Below are 20,713 nucleotides of genomic sequence, written 5' to 3'. Positions count from 1 at the left end.
CCTCTGCAATTACCAAACACCTCAGATTGATGAATACCTGAATGCCTTGAACAGAATAGATAAATGCTATTCTTCTGGATCAGATAAGAAACACAGATAGAAGGGCCTCTATTCAGACTTTCAAAGGATTCTGGATTGATAATTTGGTCCCACTGGATATTAGGTGGCCTTAACTACTATGTACTTTCATTAAAAAAATAACTACAGTGTACTCTTATTGTGTTCATATTGTATTGCAAAACACTTTTGCTGCTATTGAGGTGGGATACAGGTATGGTTAGGGACAGGTTAAGTGGGGTAGGTTAAGAGTGGGTTAAGTTGTAAAGGATGAGTCAACAGTCTAATTATAAATGTAATTACAGAAATTAATTACAGATGTAATTACATGCAGGTATTTCAAACTATAAGCACAATGTAAAAACATGCATGTACACAATAAATGCATTGTACCAAATTAGTAATTTAAATGTAAGTACTGTACATAGTAGTTAAGGCCACTTAATATAAAGTGGGACCGATAATCTTATACTATTTACAATAAAAATTGGTGTGCTGTCATCATTTTTTTAACTGTTTAAAAAAAAATTGACAGTTTTAACCAATTATATCCATTTACAATTAACATTTAAAAGTCTTTCTCTTCAAGGACACCAGACTAAAAATGCTAATGACTAATCCTGCATACACAGATTTTTGTCCAATCAAACACCCTCTCAGAATGCTCCGCCCCCAAAACCACATGAAACTGACTTGTCAAGTCATGGTTAATTGCTGCAAAATAATTAAAAACATCATGTAAACAATCATCAACAATTAAAGAAAACAAGGACAACAATCGTTAACAGTGATTATGACATAAATGTGTTTAGAAGTTTTCTTTTGAACATCATGAATTGATGTTTTTTTAAACAAAATATGCACAGAACGAAATATATATAAATTTACAATATTTTGTTTAAAAACATATTTATTGAAGTACCGCATAAAATCAGTATCAGATTTGCGATTGTACAGATATTTGGGAAAACAGCACTCTTGTTCATATGATATTGCTAAACTATATTATATGATATAAATATAAGACAAAAACCCATACAGGGGCATTTTAATCAAATAAATTAATTAGTTAAATCAACAGCCCTAATATACATATTAAGTTAATTAAGCATAAATATAAATACTTTTGGTGCTGGACTAGCTGATTGACCAACAAAGCCATGCAATCCAACTGGTAATACTTCACATTCATTTCTGGTTAAACTAGATAAGACGCCTTGCGGTGACCAGCTACCCTGTTCTTTTCAGCAGGCCAAACAGCACAGCTTCACCTTAATGGTGTCGGCAAGATAAAGTGAGCCTAATCCTGTGAATCGACAAATGACGTGACCTGCATGGAGCGCAATTGTCCTTGACCTTGGCTTATTGGCTCAATGCATGCTTCAATATGTCTCGCCAAATGGCTTTTTTTTCAAGGCTGTTGGGAGAAAAAGATGAAAGAGGAGGGCAAATACCAAGCTGCTTAACCAACACTGTGCATTTGAATAATGTATTCTGATGAGACTCACTCCAGGGCTTTTCAAGTGTCGCTTTGACCCATCCATAGCGTTCTCATGAGCGTCATGCTGGGAATGGGATTGTCCTCGAATGAGTTTTCATAGATCTCACGATTAACTGAATGCAAACAAATTCCGTCACACACAGACAGAGGCTGGGAGGGACGTAGGCGAGCCCGAATTTGAATAATGGTGTTAGTTATCTTGGGAATCAGAACAGAACTGCGAGATCGATGGCTGATTTCTGGGAGTCACAGTGGAGGATATGTTTGCACACAATAAGAAAAGGCGGTCACACTTTATTTTAAGGTCCAATTCTCACTATTAACTAACCATTAATTATGACTTTTGCCTCAATTATCTCCTAATTTGATGCTTATTATTAATTGATAAGGTAGTTGTTAAGATTAGGGTATTGGGTAGGATTATGGATGTCATGCATTATATGTACTGCACTAATAAACAGCCAATATGTTAATAATAGGCATGCTAATAAGAAACTAGTTATCAGTGAGAATTGGACCCTATACTAAAGTGTTACCGAAAAGGCATATTTAGATGGCTAATACTTTACAATGCCAAGTCAAGTGCCAGAGAACAACAGAGGAGAATTTAATGGGCTTCGATTTTTCTCATTTATCGCTCATGAAACATACCTGTTACTCGGTCCAAGTATCAAGATCTGTTTCCAGTGCTTCTCCTGAAACCTCTTACAGGAAATTAAAAAGAATTGTTGGCATAACAAAAGAAGAAAAGAGCTTTAAAAACAATGGGAAAAACTAAGCTCAGGCTATTTGGTCTTTGACAAATATAATCGGAGCATATTGTGAGACTTTATTAAGACCTTCTTCCTACCTATTAGCAAATCAGGACTACTTGGTGAACATTGTCACCTAATTAATATTCATGAGCCATACTGATAAAGCTTATAATGCTTCATTTCCCAAACCCTTCCCAAAAGAGATTACTTATTTTTGACTTGATTTACAATGCAAAAATCTAAAGACTTTTGTTCAGATAGATTAAATTACTAGAGGTATTAAGTCTTGTTTTCTGGAAAAATTATCAGAATCAAGTGCGTTTATACTTAAAACAAGGAAAAAAAGTCTGCTATACGAAAAATTTACTAAATTTAAAATACATTTTTGACCTCATTGTTAGCTATTTCATTTGCTCCATATGTAATACCATTGCTGAAATGTAATGTTTTTATGTGTATGTGTTTTTTCTTGGATTCACAGAGAGTAGAAGCAAGAATCTAGTCTTTTTCCTTTAATATTAGCACCCTGCTGTTGGTTTCTTGAGTGCTCAAATAATTCTGTCCTAATGGCAAATCATTGATTCTGACCTTTCTCTGTGACCTTTATCTGTGTCAGTCAGTGGACCTTAAGCCTGACCTTATTTAACCTATTTTGACATTTACCAGGCCCAGTAATGAGCTATCAGTCACTCTTACCTAATACTGACATGTTATAAGCAGAGCTAGTGTAACAAGCAGTTAACCTAACCGAAACTCCTACTATGATAAAAAAAGCTATTCCCCCTCTACAAATTTTCATTATTTAAAAACCACAGGTTAACAATACATACTATTATGAGCTACAGTAATAATAATAAAAAAAGAGCTCAGCAGTGAAACCAACAGCATTGCCTCCAGTCATGAAGATAATATGATCTAAGCAACACCAATCAGACGTAGAGAATAGTAATGGCACTACTGCTGCTACAGCATGCAAACCTGCATAAAGTTACACTTAAAAGTAAACATTTAAACCCATCAAAAGATCATAAAAGAGACCTCTTTGATTTCTCAAATAAATAATAGCTGTTTCCCAATTCAGAGACTGCATCCTTTGAAAGCTGCATTCAAAGACTAAATGTGCCACAGCTGCATGATGAAGGCTGTTCCATTTTGAAAGCTCCTTCAAATGTGGCCTCAAAAGTCATCCTTTGTTTCCCAGGCCATGAAGGATACAATAAATGGATCCTTAGACTATCTGAAGATTCACTGCTCATCAGTGAAAGTATTGGGTTTCAATACAATTTTTTAACGAAGAAACAACAACAACAAATGTTTTACTTATCTTAATAAGATGCTATTTTATAGATAGTTTTATGATGTACATAAATTGACCATAAATGTCCTTCGAAGATGTAAACTTTGAAGTCTGTATTCTTGATGCAGCAGCTGAATTGAGACACAGCTAATATCCCAAATACTGTATTAGCACTGAAATAAACGTATTTCTCCTCAAACTGTTCTAAGACCATATTATCTGAGTTACTATTCGGATTCATTTAAAGTATATTATTAAATTTTATGCAGCAAAAGTATAATTTTATACTTTTTATTTACTGTTTTAATTCCTCCTCCAGGAGCATTAGAAGAAGCATGTGAGACCAATTTGGTACCTCAAACATAACTAAGAGCTCAAGAAATTCTATTTAGCTGTGAAAGGGCACCGCAAATAAAACTATCCTTTTGATGGCACTATGATATACATGCTATTTTGTTTTTACTTAAATGTATTGAATTAATGAAAAATTAACACACCCGTCGTTTAATTTGAACATAGTTGAAGTACAGATTGACATAAAACGTGTTTCTGTGCTTTTAACAACATCCTGTAGGTTGCCCCTTTTGCCTTTTAGTAAAAAACAACCTAATTAAAAGCTACTCTAAAATATAATGGAGGTGTATTTTACAGCGTATATGTGCAAGCACAAAAGATGTACTGCAGATGAAGTGCAGGCACATAGTGCATTGCACAGGTATGTGTTAATTTGCACATCTGAATCTATTCTCACAGTGTGTTAGCGCACCACACTAGAAGACAAATCACACATGAACACTCTACCCTATTAACACTTTACCAGTGGCGGAAATAAGAAGCCTGAAAAGAAAGTTAAAAAAACAATTTAAACATTCCAGACTTAAAAGTCTTAATACCAATTAGCCGCCCAAAGGAAAGTCCAGTGTTAGACAAGGACAATTAAGAGAGCACAATGCAAACATGCAGCATATAATTTGTAAGTGAGTCCGGACCAGTTGCTGGTTAGTTGAATGCTAATGTGTAAATGTTTTAGAGTAGGTGTTAACAACCAGCTCCATCTTTGTGACCCTGCCAGAGAAGCATTTTTAATTGTCTGCCGAATCCACAATTAGGGGTATGTGTAGGTGCACCTGATATGCAAATGAAATGGGACTTATCTCATTATAGTTCATTTGCATTGGTTTCTTTAAATTATAGAGTAAATAGGTGAGTTAGATACCTTAATTACACAGAGTAGGCTGGCTTATTATAATTCTTGTTTTGTTCACAGGTGTGGAGAAACATCAAAATGCTCTCAGAAGATGCTTTGAAACGTGTTGCTCGCTACAAAATTATCAAAGCTCTTTTAATCATATATATACTTTAATTTAATGTAAAATGCACATTACAATCAGTGCCAACGCTTATCTATCTATCTATCTATCTATCTATCTATCTATCTATCTATCTATCTATCTATCTATCTATCTATCTATCTATCTATCTATCTATCTATCTATCTATCTTATGCTTTTGCAATTTTCTTCAGTTAAACTCTTAAAGCAGTGCTTTGTTTGACTGCCATATACATTTTAATACAAGAGCACAGATTGCCTGAAAAAAAAAATAGTCTCATGAAAATGTTCAAGGTCACAAATGACAGAAACATGAAAGAAAACAGCATAATTAAACAGCTCCACAAGCATTTGGTGTATCCAAGGCAACATATTGACATCCTACGTGCTTTAGTAAATAAGAATGTGGGTGCCATATCATAATTTAATCTATTTTTTTTTTATCTTTCTTTGGCATTTGCAAAGTCGGCCAAAATGCTTTTAGGTGATGAATTACTTTAGTTCTTAAACATCAACATGTAGGATTCATTCTTACAACCTCCTTGTGAAGGAAGTAATTTTTCTCCCCATTAATCTTGTTCTGCACTCTTTTCAGGGCTTATATCCTCCATCATTTATCTGAGCAGACCAGCAAAAAAGTAAAAATATTTTTAACCCTTTGAATTTAAAAATAATCACCTATGAAATATTCCCTCTTGCCTTTATACACCGGAACAGAGGACACTAGGCAGGAGGTGTCATTTAGATCCTTGGTAATTGGTATGCAAGGTAACCACACTAGATTCGATTAGACAAGTTCATCATAGACCCTTGAAAGAATTTTCAAAGTTACAAGAACATAAGCTCTTCTGATCAGGCTTCCATTAAAGAGACAAAATTGAATCCTTCAGCTGAAGTTTAGATATCCCATGGACTCCAGTCCCCAAAAGCAATCCTCTTTCCACTTTCTTCCTTTTCATTTCCCTGTGCTGAGCCTTTACATATAACACAGCATCTGTGGTGAAGGGCAATCATTGGGCTACGATGGCAGCACTTTGAATTTCATTCGAATAATTATTTCGCCCCAGGTTAAGATTTTGTGGATTGGGTTCTGTCTGTTTCTCAGTACTGAGGGACGAGGTGCTCTTGCCTTCCTGCCATAACTCTGTACCCAGCAAGATGAAAGTAATAGAGTGTGAGAGAGGCAGCTGCAGTCATACACGATTTCTGGCAGCCCACCAAGATCAGCATGCTGAGCTTCCCAGGACTGCAGTACTTCCAGCACGCACGACTAAAGGTGGAGGATCTACACGAGAGAAGAGAGGCTGCAAATATGATTTTGAAGAAGAGAAAGGGAGTGATACCTTGAAGTGAATTCAGATCCTTTTCCTTTATTCTGGTTGTCATGTATCATGAACTAACAGCCACAATAGCTGCTCCTGCAGACAGTCAGCGACCTGTAAAATGTCCCAGACCAGTTATGGATCAGTCCAGCCCTGCACAATCAGTCCATTTCCTGGGCCTTCACACGCTGGTTAGGGAAGATAATGGCAGAGAATGGGTGATAAAAGGCTTTCGTGATAGTACTCCTGACACCTTCGCCTATCTATTCTTGGGAGATTTAGGAGATACACCTCACTTCCTTTAACCTTGTCCCAAAGAAGAAGAAAAATCCACCTCTCATTAGAGCATGGAATACTGGCACAATCCTTCCATTTTGGCTCCAGGCTTTTGCACAGTTCTTAGTTTGCTTGACCTCTCTCGAAAGACATATATATCACACCGCTGAAGCTGATTGCTCTCTGCTCTTCTCTTTTTGGTTTCCTCAATACTTGGAATTGGGAGGGTATATATAGTAAGTAAAATATACCTTATAAACTTTTTATAATCGAAGACATAATTATTTTGGAGTTACGGATACAATTGAGGACAGGATGCTAAGTTTAAAAAAAAAAATATGTTTTCAAAGCCTCATAAAGTTAATTGGATTTTTTTCAAGGTTGAAGCACCTTCACCATAAATCATCATTTAATTGGGATGGATTAAATACGTCACAGAAGACACATGATTGCCGGTAACATATGGAGAGTAGTGGAGAGGTCGCACCCTTTCTGCCGTGTCGCACTGTGGAAGAGACAGTGTTTGTGGGTGTCCTGTGTGGTATCTGATCTGTCGGTGGAAATTAATGTCTTCAAAGGGAGCAGGGTGTGCCGCAGGGCTCTCGCTGTTTAGCAGGTGCAAGATAAAGACAGACGGAGCAAGAAAGGAACACAGAGTCCTTGAGTTTGCGCTCTCTCCATGTGCCCGGGCTCCATGGGGGACTTGGTCACCCCACTCACAGTCCTTCAGTGTGAGGATGACCTTCACACACCCAGGCACAGAGAGAAAAATAACCTTGAAAAGTGTAGTGGGATACATTTATGCACAATATTCACAATATAAAATATTAAAATATCGTTTGGTCAGAATTAAAGTAATAGAAGTCTATGGAAAGTCCCCACAAATCACAGAAACAAACGTGTGTATGTGTGTGAGTGTCTGTGTGTGTCTGAGTAACAAGGATGGATGGATGGATGGATGGATGGATGGATGAATGGATAGGTTGGTTCGTTGGTTGATGGATGGAGGGAGGAATGGATCACTAGACTGATAGGAACACAGAAAAACCAGTAAGCTAGAAAGATGTATAAAGCGATAGTTAGAATAACAAATATAAGCACACATTCCAGTTGTCAACTGCCACTTGAGATATATATTTTTTTAAAGTTAAGTGCGACATTTTCTCGCAATTTTCAAGTTTTCTTATCTCAGGATAGATAGATAGATAGATAGATAGATAGATAGATAGATAGATAGATAGATAGATAGATAGATAGATTCTCCACCAGCTAACACATTTCAACTATCACACGACACATACCGCACAGCCCTACGGCTATGTTTTCCTTTTCTGCACAGGCACTCAGGTAAAGAGTGCACATTTTGTTCTCATCTACCTACACTTCCTCTCACAGTAAGGACACATAGACACACACTGACAACCACACAAAGGTATGAGGATATGCCACCTGTCAAGTATGCCATCTCCATCACTTTTTCCGCTACAACAGACACATACTTATGCAAACACACTCTTTTTATGTAACACAGTCCATTTCCAGCCCATGTGACTGTTCCATTTTTCAAATTCAAGCATCACTTAGGCATCTTTCAATGCCTCCCGGCCGACAGACGTTCAATGACACGTAGAGGAGACCCTTGAACAATGTAGCTTTAGTGTGGTTAGCTGCTTGTTATGAAGAGATTTACTTAAGGGACTCTGATCTGGTCTGTATGAGCGGCTGAGCAGTAGATAGCGCTATGTTGCACAGAGACGCCGTAAATAGTTTGTGTGTCACGCGGCGACTTTGTCACGATCAGATGAACTAATTAGCCTCAGGAGTGCAGATTAACAGTGCAGAGACAAGAGCCAGTGCCAAGCCAGTGAAAACAGCACTAATTAAAAACAGATAATGGAAAACACTTACGTTCAAACTGGAGAACAGAGCGACGGCTTTCACCTGTGATGATCTTAAAAAAACTTTGGGGAAAAATGGTTAATATTAATTGGACTGGAAGTTGAGCGGATGTTGTCATGTATCTTTGAAACAGGTTTTTCCTTTAAAATTATTTAGTTAGAGCATATGGTCCAACCAAGGTTATTATTTGTTTTGAGTTTATTATGAGTATTTTACATTTTTATTTAGATTCAGTTCAGTCTTAAAATGAATTCCCAATAGATATAATCAAGTCTTAAAGGCCCATCTCACCAAAACTGATGACTATAAAGATAAGCATATAAATAACTACTGTATATTAGCGTCCACTCCAACATCCGAGGATGGATTCTGTTGAAGGCCATGACTGCCATGGGAATGAATGGATAAATGTACGTAACTGCAACATTTTATCTTACAGTTTGCACTTTTTTTCTTGAAATTCTGAGGAAAAGGTGAGATATAAACTAACAATTCAGAGAAAAATCTATATATATTTACATCTAAAGATATTTACATCTCAAAGGTCTCAGTTTGAAAATGTTCTAACTTTTTTAATAGAATTCTGACATTACATTTCTCATTACATTACTTGTTTTTTCACCATGGAATTAGGAATTAATAAGGTAATTACTAAGAATTAAAAATGTCTTCTTAGAATTGTAAAAAAAAAAGTCTGAATTGTGAGCTAAAATGTCGCAATTACCTTAATTTTTTTATCCCATGGTGGAGACAAGCTTCCATAAAGTTCTGAATTGCTGTTAATGATTTATTGTTCATTAGCTGAAAGAAAATCTTTGTGAGATTGACCAAACAATATCGTATCTGTGTCATTAGTGTTATTGTATAGTCATGATGTGGACTTAAATATTATCACAGAATGATTATAAAAACTTTATAGTTATTTTTATCCATGTTGTGAATGGGCTATTACTCTGGAGTTTTTACCTGTTGAAAATCCTCTTGTACTTAGAAGTCTTTCACATTACAAAAGTAAAGTACATAAAACGGGTTACACATGCTTAATTAAATGCCAAACTCTCTTAAAAAGGTAAAATATTTATAAAATAAAACACAGAATTGATAAAAATGTCTTTGGTTTGACCCATTTAAGTGAGTGCCATGCAAAATTCAAGCCACACATATCATGTGTTACTCTATTCTCTCCTACACTGAAATGATACCAATACAGAAATTCAAAAGAGCAATCTGGAAGCAAAATATACTTTGCAGTGAAGCACTATTTGTACTTTCAAGACATTCACCTACTGCAGCCAAAAATATTCTCTGTGAATACACACCAGCTATTCTCATTTCAAAACTCGCGTTTGCTAAAGCTGTTTCATACAGGGATATACTCTGCACTTGACTGGTAATTCAGGGTGACAGCTCTCTACAGAATCTCTCGTTTTCAGCAAGTTTTCAGTTATGTCAGCTAATCCTTTCCATGGATGCACTGGTGGGTAGTTTCAGTTCAGTCACCACCGTGTCAGTTTTCATAGGTTGCTCCAACCCTAAAATTAAAACCCCAAATCAACTGTTCTGAAAGCTATGGATTTAAAAAAGAGGGAGACAAATGTTTCCCCTCATTTTTCCCGTTTTGCTCAAACTCATTCAGTCTTCTCAGAAGTCAATTTGAGAGCAGTAGTAAGCCTAAAGTCCTTATGGGCATGCTTTGTTCAAGTTTATAAAGTTGTACAATTCTGCCTCTTACTAACCTATTGGTTGTGCTAAAGCAGAATGGCTGGCTCCAGTGTGATATGAGTGTGGATAATTGTTTCATTTTGTTGGAATTACAGAAAGACTGAAGTGAGTCACACTGAAACGTCAATCAGTTTGTGATATAAATTTGTGCTCTGACCTCACATCATGCAGCTAAATTTAAAATCAACCAATGCCATTTACAGTACATTTTACTTTCAAAAACTGGATATTCTCACAACAAAAAATAGGGCTGAACTTGGATATATCAAAAATGAATTGAATCAAAAAAGTGGAGCTTCCTATAATAGATGGAGTCAGATGAAAATGACTTTGCAAGTTGATTGTGGAGTCTTTTGAATGAAAAAACCATCTGAAAAGGTTTAGCATGTGCTTTTAGCCTGTTTTGGCCTTGGGAAAAATAAATAAAGTAAATGAATGAATAAATAAATAAATACAAATAAAAAAATTATTGGTTAACAGCAAGTTCCCTTACTATACACAGTATAATTCATATAATTTGCAGAGAAAAATTGACATTCCCAGTATTACATTTGATGGTATTCTGTTTAAATAATTATGTTTCTTGTTTTTGTTTTTAATTATGTGCATTTACTTTTTTATGTTACATCTCTTGCTGTTAAATTAATGCTTACTGCATAAATAATCTTGTGTCTCTTTTATTATGTACTATTATTATATCAGTACATCATTATATATACCGTTTATTAGTAAAAAATAAATGGTATTACATATATTACATAATATAAAACATCTTATATTGTAAATTTGAGTTTGAGCTCTGTAAAACCTAAACTGTTGCTATACAATATTTTTTCATACATTTTATGGGTTTATTTTTATTTTTTTACATTAAAACATCAAAAACAAATTATATAGACAGATGAATTGTAGAATAGCAATGTTTTTGTGACTTTTATTACTATCTAGTTATCAGCAGTTTTCGCTATGACTCTTGCTTACACTAACCGTAAACTGGGTCTCTCATGAACACCTGACAAAAAGCAGATGACTATGCTCAGCAACCCACTCCAGAGTAAATATAAGCTTGGTCCTCCAAACTCTCAAGTACAAGTGAACGAACAGCCTAGGTTGATGAAAGAGAAGGCTAAAATCTTTACACATCTCTGCTGTCAGAGAGACCCAGCACTCATTAAAATCAATTGCTAGAGAGCAGTAAATGCGAGACCATGTGTCACGCAGGTTGAATGCAGACTTCATGGACCGGTGGAATGGCAGTGTGCCGCCCTCAACTGCTGATCGAGGGAGAACAAAACTCCTGAACTGAAAACAGAACCCTTCATGCATTTACATGCCGTTCTGTCTCCCAGCACAAACTGACGTCACATAAATACATATTGCATGAACTTGGACAACTTCTGTTCTGCTATGTCAGCCTACAGTAACTCAGATACAAAGGTAGCAGTGGGACAAAAAGTATAGCTTTGAATGTGGCTATTTGTACTATTATTTGAGTATTATTGACAAGATAATATAAATAATAATAATTGGAAAACTAAAGTGTGCTTACAGCCTGATACAACTGCATTTTTCTCTATGCTACTTCAACAGAATGTTAACTACAAATATATATATAAAACCAGTACCTTTTCTGTTTGTTCTATGGATTTTTTTTCTCACACTGTAGAGCATGGCATTAGCAATGACACAGTAATGGAATTTTAGTTGCTTCAGATAAATGTAGTGGTAAAACCTGTTTTACAGTCAAACCTCTTACAGTGTCATCAGATCTTATTACATTTGGCAGACACTTTTATCCAGTTTGAATCCGATGAATTCATTTTGGAAGTGATGACCGATGGATGTATTTTTAGTCCAGTGCCTGTATATAAGTATTGATTATGATATAATATAATTAGTATTGACCAAGTTCAGAGGCTATAATATGTGGATCAACTTACTATATGAAAATATGAAAAATATTTTTCAATATGAAAAATAACTTTCATACTGTTTCGATGGATTTATTGCATTTTGAGAAAAAAAAGTATCATGGGTTCACTGCTTTTTATGGAAAAAAATATACAATTTTATAATAAATCTTTGAAAATCAAAACTTGGATTTAGATTTTTAATGTTATTATAAACTAAAGATGCTATGTGAAGGTTCGAAAATAGTGGTTTTCATCTTGCCACTTTCGTGGTAAAGAAATCTTTTGTGTTTTGGAACCAAACTCTTCATATATTTACTTTGTATCTTAAGTATCTTGTATCTTGATGTAAGTATAATGTATCTTGACTCTTGACTTTAGATTTTGTATTGGAAAACTAAAAATACTGAGTAAGATTCTTTTTGAAAAAGAGTTTTTTTGCAGTGTATGCCACACCTGACGCCATGAATTTTAGACTTTCTACTCTGAATTATTGGAACAATATCCAAATATTGTTTAGATCTGAAAGCTCATTGTTACTGAATTACCATATTTCTGCTTTACCTTTTTATTAATTCATCAAATGAATTAACAATGACAAAAGCAATAACATAAACAATGCGGTCAAAAAAGACAGTAACATGGATCTTTTTGCACTTGTTTAAATCCTGTTAGTGCACTAATTCTATATAGCCTACATTATAAAAAAATCTGTTATACTTTACATTTATTAGTCACGTTGGGGAAAAAAACATTTGCCAAATAAATATGTACAGTACAGTAAGCGGCGCAATTCAAAGTTATTAATTAACACTGAAACATATTAAAATTAATGTAAATGCAGATTCGTTTTTTTTCTAAACTTACAATATCATGACAATGAATATTCATCATATGCTAAATCAATGCATTATGTCCACTATTTGTCCTGATTTAAGGTTTTATTTAGTGTCAGTGTCTGTATTTTAGGACTGTGTTAGCTGGCTGCTCTTGAAGCCAGTACAAGATACTGTAGGTGTGATTTTAAGCACTTGTCTTTTGCTAACTTCTAATTACTCACTCATTAACAAAAGTAAGCCTAACACAACCTAACCTATTGTGTTGCAATAATAAGGTTTGATCAACCAGTGGAGAGATACACAACGTCTCACACAGTCACACTGTAGAGTGCTAACAAGTAATCTGATGACTGATGAATGTGAGTTGCGGACACAATCAGAACTTATCTGCTTTGTCAAAATCCAGTATTCTCCTGGTCCTAATGGAGTCCTTTTGTTATGACGATCTGACCCATTGTCCTTTTCTTGGTGGCTGCCCTACTTGCATGTCTTACCGACAAAGAGAATAGTCATCATTGAGAGTATTTATAAAAGAAACTGGATGACAGTGAGAACTAATTTATCAGCTTTTCAGTTCACTTTGTATTAGAGGTTATCCTCCAAATGTCTTTGGAAGCCCCTTTTTGTGACCTGAATGCAGTCCGTGATTTTCTGTTCCTCATTCTCTCCTTCATTTTTTTTTCTCAAAGGGGCGACCAAAGACATGGGGAAAATGCTGGGGGGCGAGGAGGAGAAGGACCCTGATGCCGAGAGAAAGGAGGAAGAAAGACAGGAAGCCCTCAGGCAACAGGAAGAGGAGAGGAAGGCAAAGTATGCAAAAATGGAAGCGGAGAGGGAATCACTTCGACAGGGCATCAGGGATAAGGTAAATGTACTGTGAAATAATTGTCCACTGTTATGAGGTGTCAAAATGTTTATATGATCATGGTCAGGGTAATTATCATTAACATTCACTTAAATAACGTGCGATGCAAAAATTGAAACATTTTCAGATCAGGAAACATTTACTTTAAAAGCAAAATGACTTCAGATATTAAGTCTTGTTTTCTGAAAAAATAATTCAAATTAAGGGAGTTCATGCTTAAAACAAGAAAAACACACATACAGTATGTATATACATGATCATATTTATGTTTTCTTTGAGAATCACTGATCTAGGCTATTTGGAAAAGATTATATTAATACTGTTTAGGAAAGTAGTGGTTGAATGACATTATAGAATTATACATTACATAAATACATAAAGTGAAAGTTATTTATGGGGGTTTTCTTTGTTAGTTTCACTCTTGAGGAGGCTGAATGCTTCTTTGTAGCACTTGAGTGGTATGCTGTGTATGGGGATGGACGGGCCCTGAGGCGCACGCTGTGAACCAGAGGGACTGGGAAAATAACAGTCTAGCTCTGGCAAGCATTCCATTACTACGGAGGCTGTGGAGATTGACTATGGTTCAGTCCCTGCGCTCATACCACCATATGGCTGCTTTTCTGTGTGACAAGAAGAAGAAGAAAAAAAATGAAAATGTGTCATGGAAGGAAAGACCCAGGGATTATGAAAATAGACATATTATTCTAATAATAGATGGTGGTATTTTAAAACTTAATTACATTATGTACATTACAATAAACATTATTACAATATGAAATGCTATATAAGTTGATGTTTATTAATATAGAATATAGATTAATTAATTTCCACTTATATTCATATAGAAATGTAAATTTATTGGTTATCTGTTTTTAATTATTTTTAATAATAATAAATATAGATGTAATATATGTTTATTACTGATATAAATTACATGTTAATGTTAATCATTTTTATAGCAGTTATTGCCAGTAATATGCCTAATTTATTAATGTATTAACATAGTTATAAAGTTTGAATGTATTAACATATAATAATAATAATATTTATTAATAAGTAAACAGACACATAATATCTAATATTTATAACAATGAAAACAAATATATAAAAACGTAAAATATTATATATATATATATATATATATATATATATATGTGTGTGTGTGTGTGTGTGTGTGTGTGTGTGTGTGTGTGTTTAATGTTTTTAAAGAAGTCTCTTCTACTGCACTTATTTGATCCAAATTATAGCAAAAACAATATTATTAAAGTATTTTTATTTATACTTTATTATTATTATTTTTTTTAATGGTCATTTTTATTTCAGATAAATGCTGACCTTTGGATCGTTCTATTCATCAAAGAATCCTGAAAAAATAAAAGTAACTGAAACTCAACTGTTTTAAATATTGATAATAATAATAATCATATTATCATTATTAATAATAATAATAAATGTTTCTTGAACAGCAAATTAGCATGTTGGAATGATTTCTGAAGGATCATAGATAGATCATAGATAGACAGACAGACAGATAGACAGATAGATAGATAGATAGATAGATAGATAGATAGATAGATAGATAGATAGATAGATAGATAGATAGATAGATAGATAGATAGATAGATAGATAGATAGACACAAAAATTGTGATTTATTAAATGGCATCAAGGACATTTGCTTCATCTAATGTATTAAAGTCAGAGCCACAAATTATTATTAATAGACTTGCCACTTATGAATTTGTCATGATAATTTACCTTGGGCCGCTGAGTCTCAGAGATTGTATGCGTGGCTGCACAAAATGGAGGATGATCTCCTCTTGTGAGCAAACAGAGTTGGAATAAAACAGATACATTTTTATGCAAAGCCATGTTGAGAGGATGGGAGGCCAAAAAGCCTGTCTTTTTTCTACTAAGCCATCACCCCATGGGTCTAATTTACCACAAGGATTAAGGCAACATCTCCACATTCTGTACAAAACGTGACTGCAATACTGAGGGTAGTCCTTATGTCTTATCCACGATGACTGAACTTCAGGGTATGCCAAGCACTCTCTTCAAGTAACCCATAAGTATTTCTCAGATTAAGGTGCATTAATAAGATTTCATGCGCACATAAATGATGGAATTATAGCAAGTAGACGGTTTGAGAAAAAAGCAAAAAAAAAAAAAAACAACATTGTTAAGAAGGTCAGCTGCTGATTGCATGAGCTAGCTTGTGACCTCAGTAGACAGAGGCAGAAATCATCCATTGTTTAATCCATTTATTGACAAAACGTCACAATTATATATGTCTTAGAGCAACAGAGAGTCCTAAAAAGGATTTATGCCTGGCCCTAAACATCATGCCTTCATATAAATCTCCTTCCAACCCATTACTATACATCCTCATTCCTCAGGATTTGACTGTGATTCCTGAAGTGATACAGGAAACAGAACCCATTATATATCTGCAGACTTTACGAGTTAAAACAAGAAATATACATTATACATGTTAGAAAGTTAAGTTGTTAGAAAGTTTAAGGCCATTAAAATAAAAATAAATAATAATAATAATTACACTTATTTTTTTAGCAAGGATGAATTTAATTGATGCAATGCTGATAAAACTAATGCAATACTGATCATAATTTAAAATGATTCTCGAGCAGCAAATCAGCATATTAGAATGATAGAATAATAAAGAATATTCAGCTTTGCCAACACAGGGACAAATTACATTTTAAAATATTTTAAATTGCAATAATAATGCATAACACTGTTGTTTTACTGTATTTTTTAAGCAGAAAAATACAGCCTTCGTGAGCAAAAGAAACCGGTTTCAAAAACATAAAAATTTTTTTTTACATTTATATATATATATATATATAAGCATAAACTCAATATAAAATTACTTTACAAATTTGTGGTCTTTCTAATGTAGCCAAAAGGATAAAACAGAATAGGCAAGAATTAATGAGCCTCAGAAGTAAAAAAAAAAAAATGGACCATTTGTTATCTAAGCACTCTAATGAAGTGGATTTCCTTGCCAATATTTGGCTCACCATTTAAAATTAGGACATTAGTTTGTAAATGAGAAAGTGTCTCAGATCTAAATGAAGCTTCTGTGAATTACTCAGCTTACTGTCAGGTCCAAATTATTACACTGACTTGCCATTTGGCAGCATGCCAACATTTTATGGACATAGTCAACACCATTCCAATTTAAATGTTTCTAAATTAACATCCAGGTCATGAGGCAATCTAGGATTGAGTGTAGCCAAAAGTCTCCAATGCTCAAACATTTGTATGCTAATTATGAGGAAATAGTCCTGCAAGTCATTCATTTAGCAAATTGCCTGTCCTTTCCAGACACCAAAGTTTTCATATATTTTCAGTTTTATGACATTTTGACATCCAGACAATATCAGGGTGGCACACATTGGGTCTACACTGTAAAAAAATAATAATAATAAATATCATATAGAAACCATTTTTGCTAGCTAAAATTCACAAACAATTGCAAAGAAACAGCAAGTAGCATCATATTAAGCAATGTCATAATAATCTCTTATTTCGACTACATTATCCTATATCCTAAAATGCAGACAAAATTTTTGGGGTTTATAAAAAATATATTTATTTATTTATTTATGTTTGTTTGTTTGAACAAGTTCACATGCAAGCAGCGTTATTATAATATCATGGATATAGTTTTATTAGTTTTATGAATTATTTCTTATTTTTATAGTTTCTGTTATTTAAAATGTTAGTAAAATGTTAGTAGTGTTTTTGTCATTATTATTATTATTATTGTTGGTGGTGTTTTAAATTTAGTTGTTTAGTTATTATTATTTATTTAGTTCATTTCATTTAACAAAAAACTATTCTAAGGATTTTGTTTTAGTAAACTGCATGCAAATCTTTACAGAGTAAAAAAACAACAATGGATATTGGGTCCAAAGGTCACATGTGGAAACACCTAACACACTGTTGTTTTTTTTCAGTATGGTATAAAGAAGAAGGAAGAGAAGGAGGCAGAAGCCCAGGCAGCCATGGAGCAGGCATCAGAAGGCAGTCTGACCCGTCCCAAGAAAGCAATCCCTGCCGGCTGTGGCAATGAAGAAGAGGAGGAGGAAAGCATCGTGGACACCGTCATGAAATTCCTCCCAGGCCCGTTTCAAGATATGTTCAATAAAAAGTAACAATGTTCCACAACATGTTGTAATAAAACAGGAATCATTAATGTCATGAAATCCACCTCCTTTTCCCCCTTCCCCTCTCTCGCATATGTTCAAAGATCTCTGGACTCAAAATTTGTGCCACAACATCTGTCTTTAACGAAAAATTTGACATTTTCTGATTAAAACAATGAGGAAAATACAATGTGTGCACTAGAAATGTTACATTGCATACATCAGACTCTGTTTAAAGACAAATTAAATGCCCCATGAGTCTGGACCTTAGAGCAAGAATATTCCCTGTGCTTCATTAATTCTGTTTGTAAATAGCAAATGAAAAAAAAAAATATATGACCACAGATATACATACATACAGTATATATATATATATATAAACAGTGACTATGAGTAAAAGCCATAAATTGATCTTGGAGAGATTTCTCCAATCATATCATATATTGTTGCTCTGTTATAGATATTACTGATGAATCCATGTGGTATTCTTATAGATATATACTGTATGGATAATCATTTATTATCCAAACCAGTATACAGTTCCTGCTGCCATCATGAATTGTCAAAACTTATCTGATTAATAAGACTGAAAACTTTAATATGGAAGGGAACGTACGATAACACATATGATTTGATTGTTTTGCTGTCTGTTTTCCTCTAAGCATGCTAACAATTTTTCTTTGTTCATCAGTATGCCGTATCCCATTTCATTTTGCATTTTTAGCTGAAATACACTGGTTTTGGGTTTCGTTGTCCGACAGACACCAGTGTTAAATAGCTTGTTGTTCACATCTGTAGTTTAGGTAACTAAACTTTAAAGCAAGTCCCTCATTACATTGTCACACACATTCACATCACACTCTAGTAAACTGGATTTGATCTATTAAAAAGGAATCACATGTGTTTGCAAGCCGCCGCGATTGAAACCTTAGCACTTATCTTAGCGCTCATCTTGAATTGATTTCTTTGTGCTTTTTACAGTACTTAAGAATGTGAGGGGTGACATCGATCACATACAACTACAATTGGATCAATAGGGCTATATAAATACAAATATATATTCTCTTCATACTCACTACTGTACAGTAGAATCTAGTTCTTAGTGTCTACATTTATTTACGTTAGCTCTCACAACGTGGTTGTGAGCACACATTACGTAAACAGACAGTGACAATGGTGCAATATTTGTTTCTGAATGAAGATGTCCTGTGTCCGTTGGTTGTATATGGGACTCTGATCCCAGATCAGCAATAACAGACAATCTTCATAGCTATGTATTCAGCTTATTTGCTAGAAAATGTTTGTGTGCAAATGCTGTGTTGTCTTCCTTAGTATCAGTCAAACGAGCTTAGCAAATAGCTCTAAAGAAGAAAGTTTTGAGATTCCTATTTTTAGGGTCTCTAAACGAAGCCTGGCTCTTATTTTATGAGCTACGAAAGGATCTGGCTTGTGTTTTTATGCTCGCTTGTTGCTTGTTTATGTATGACGTTATTTCTCATTGCTGTCACTGCACTGAAAAGAGGGAAAACAGCGGGACTGAATTACTCAATAATGAGAAAATCAGATTTGAAAGACTTGGAGTCAGATTGTATTATCCATCCTCTCTTATTTTTACTAAGAAAAAAATAAGCTACAGTACGCAGTGGTTTGATAGAGTATGCTTGTATTCTCATTATATTATGTCCGCAATTATTGTAAATAACAATGCGTTCAGGAAAACCTGTTAGTCGCAGATCATTGTGTATGTCTAAACACAGGCAAATTTTCAGATTCAAAAAAATACTAGGATTCAGGCTGCCATTCTGTTGTTTTGAACATTCCGAATATTCCAGACATTCCATCCAATCCACATTGGCTTGTGTGCATATTAATAAAACATTTTATTCAGTGTCTCTATAAAGCATATAAGTCGTGGCTTTAAAAGTAAAACTTAGTTTATTTAATAAAACAGTGTGGATTTATAGCATGTCCTGCCATAACACAAGAACATGGAGTTGATTAAATATATATATTAATGCTTATGATATGAATGTGCTTGCTGATTAGGACAGCGTCCTTCAACAACTAAACAAACTAGCCAGTTGCTAAGATGCTAAATTTCATATTAGTGGTGAATCATCCTGAATATTGTCTGATTTTACTGCCACTTGTGTTAAAGGCCTTTACTCGATTAGCTGTAATACTTTCCGAGAGATGAGATTCAGCTAAAAACATTAAATTTTTAGTGAAATACATGCCAACTTCCACACAAATGACTTAAGATCTCAAGTTTCTGCCACTCAGTGTACTTTACAATCAACAGAGGCCATATCTGAGCACAAATTCTGCCATTTTGGTGATTTTTCTACATGACTATCAACTGCCCTTGATTCTGCCGCTCGCATAGTGTGATCTGTGTGATGTGATGAGTTTCCATCAGCTGCACTGATGAATAAATACTGCCCGAAACCCATAACCCATCCTATCATCACCTGTTTTATTAAACCAAAGAGTGTTCCTGTTTGTGAGAATGTCTACCATTATTTCTTATTTTTAATATTGTTCTTTTACATTATTGTTTAAGGTAGTGTGATATGAGATTACTGTACCATCTCAGCTCTCTCTCTCTTGGCTTTGGGTTTTGTGATTGTCCATAACAGATTCCTAAAACGAACAAAGAAATTATCACACAATTAAATTTAAAATTTGAAAACAATCAACTACAAAATGTACACCCATTCCCTCAACATATTTTGTATTCAGTAAAGGAAAAAAATATTGCATAG

At 34.3% G+C, this 20,713-nt stretch overlaps 1 protein-coding gene across 1 annotated transcript in view; it reads left to right on the top strand.

Moving 5' to 3' along the window:
- Window positions 1-19,824, top strand: part of LOC132109779 (complexin-1-like) — a 42,529-nt gene extending 22,705 nt beyond the window's left edge. The window contains exons 3-4 of the mRNA XM_059516118.1: window positions 13,599-13,774; window positions 17,760-19,824. Coding sequence (XP_059372101.1) covers window positions 13,599-13,774; window positions 17,760-17,957 — 374 coding nt within the window. The 3' untranslated portion in view covers window positions 17,958-19,824. The remainder of the gene's footprint in view (window positions 1-13,598; window positions 13,775-17,759) is intronic.
- Window positions 19,825-20,713: the final 889 nt, after the last annotated feature.

The sequence above is a fragment of the Carassius carassius genome, chromosome 29 (assembly GCF_963082965.1).
Source record: "Carassius carassius chromosome 29, fCarCar2.1, whole genome shotgun sequence".
NCBI classification, from domain to species: Eukaryota; Metazoa; Chordata; class Actinopteri; order Cypriniformes; family Cyprinidae; genus Carassius; species Carassius carassius.
This window is presented reverse-complemented; position numbering and strand designations above follow the sequence as displayed.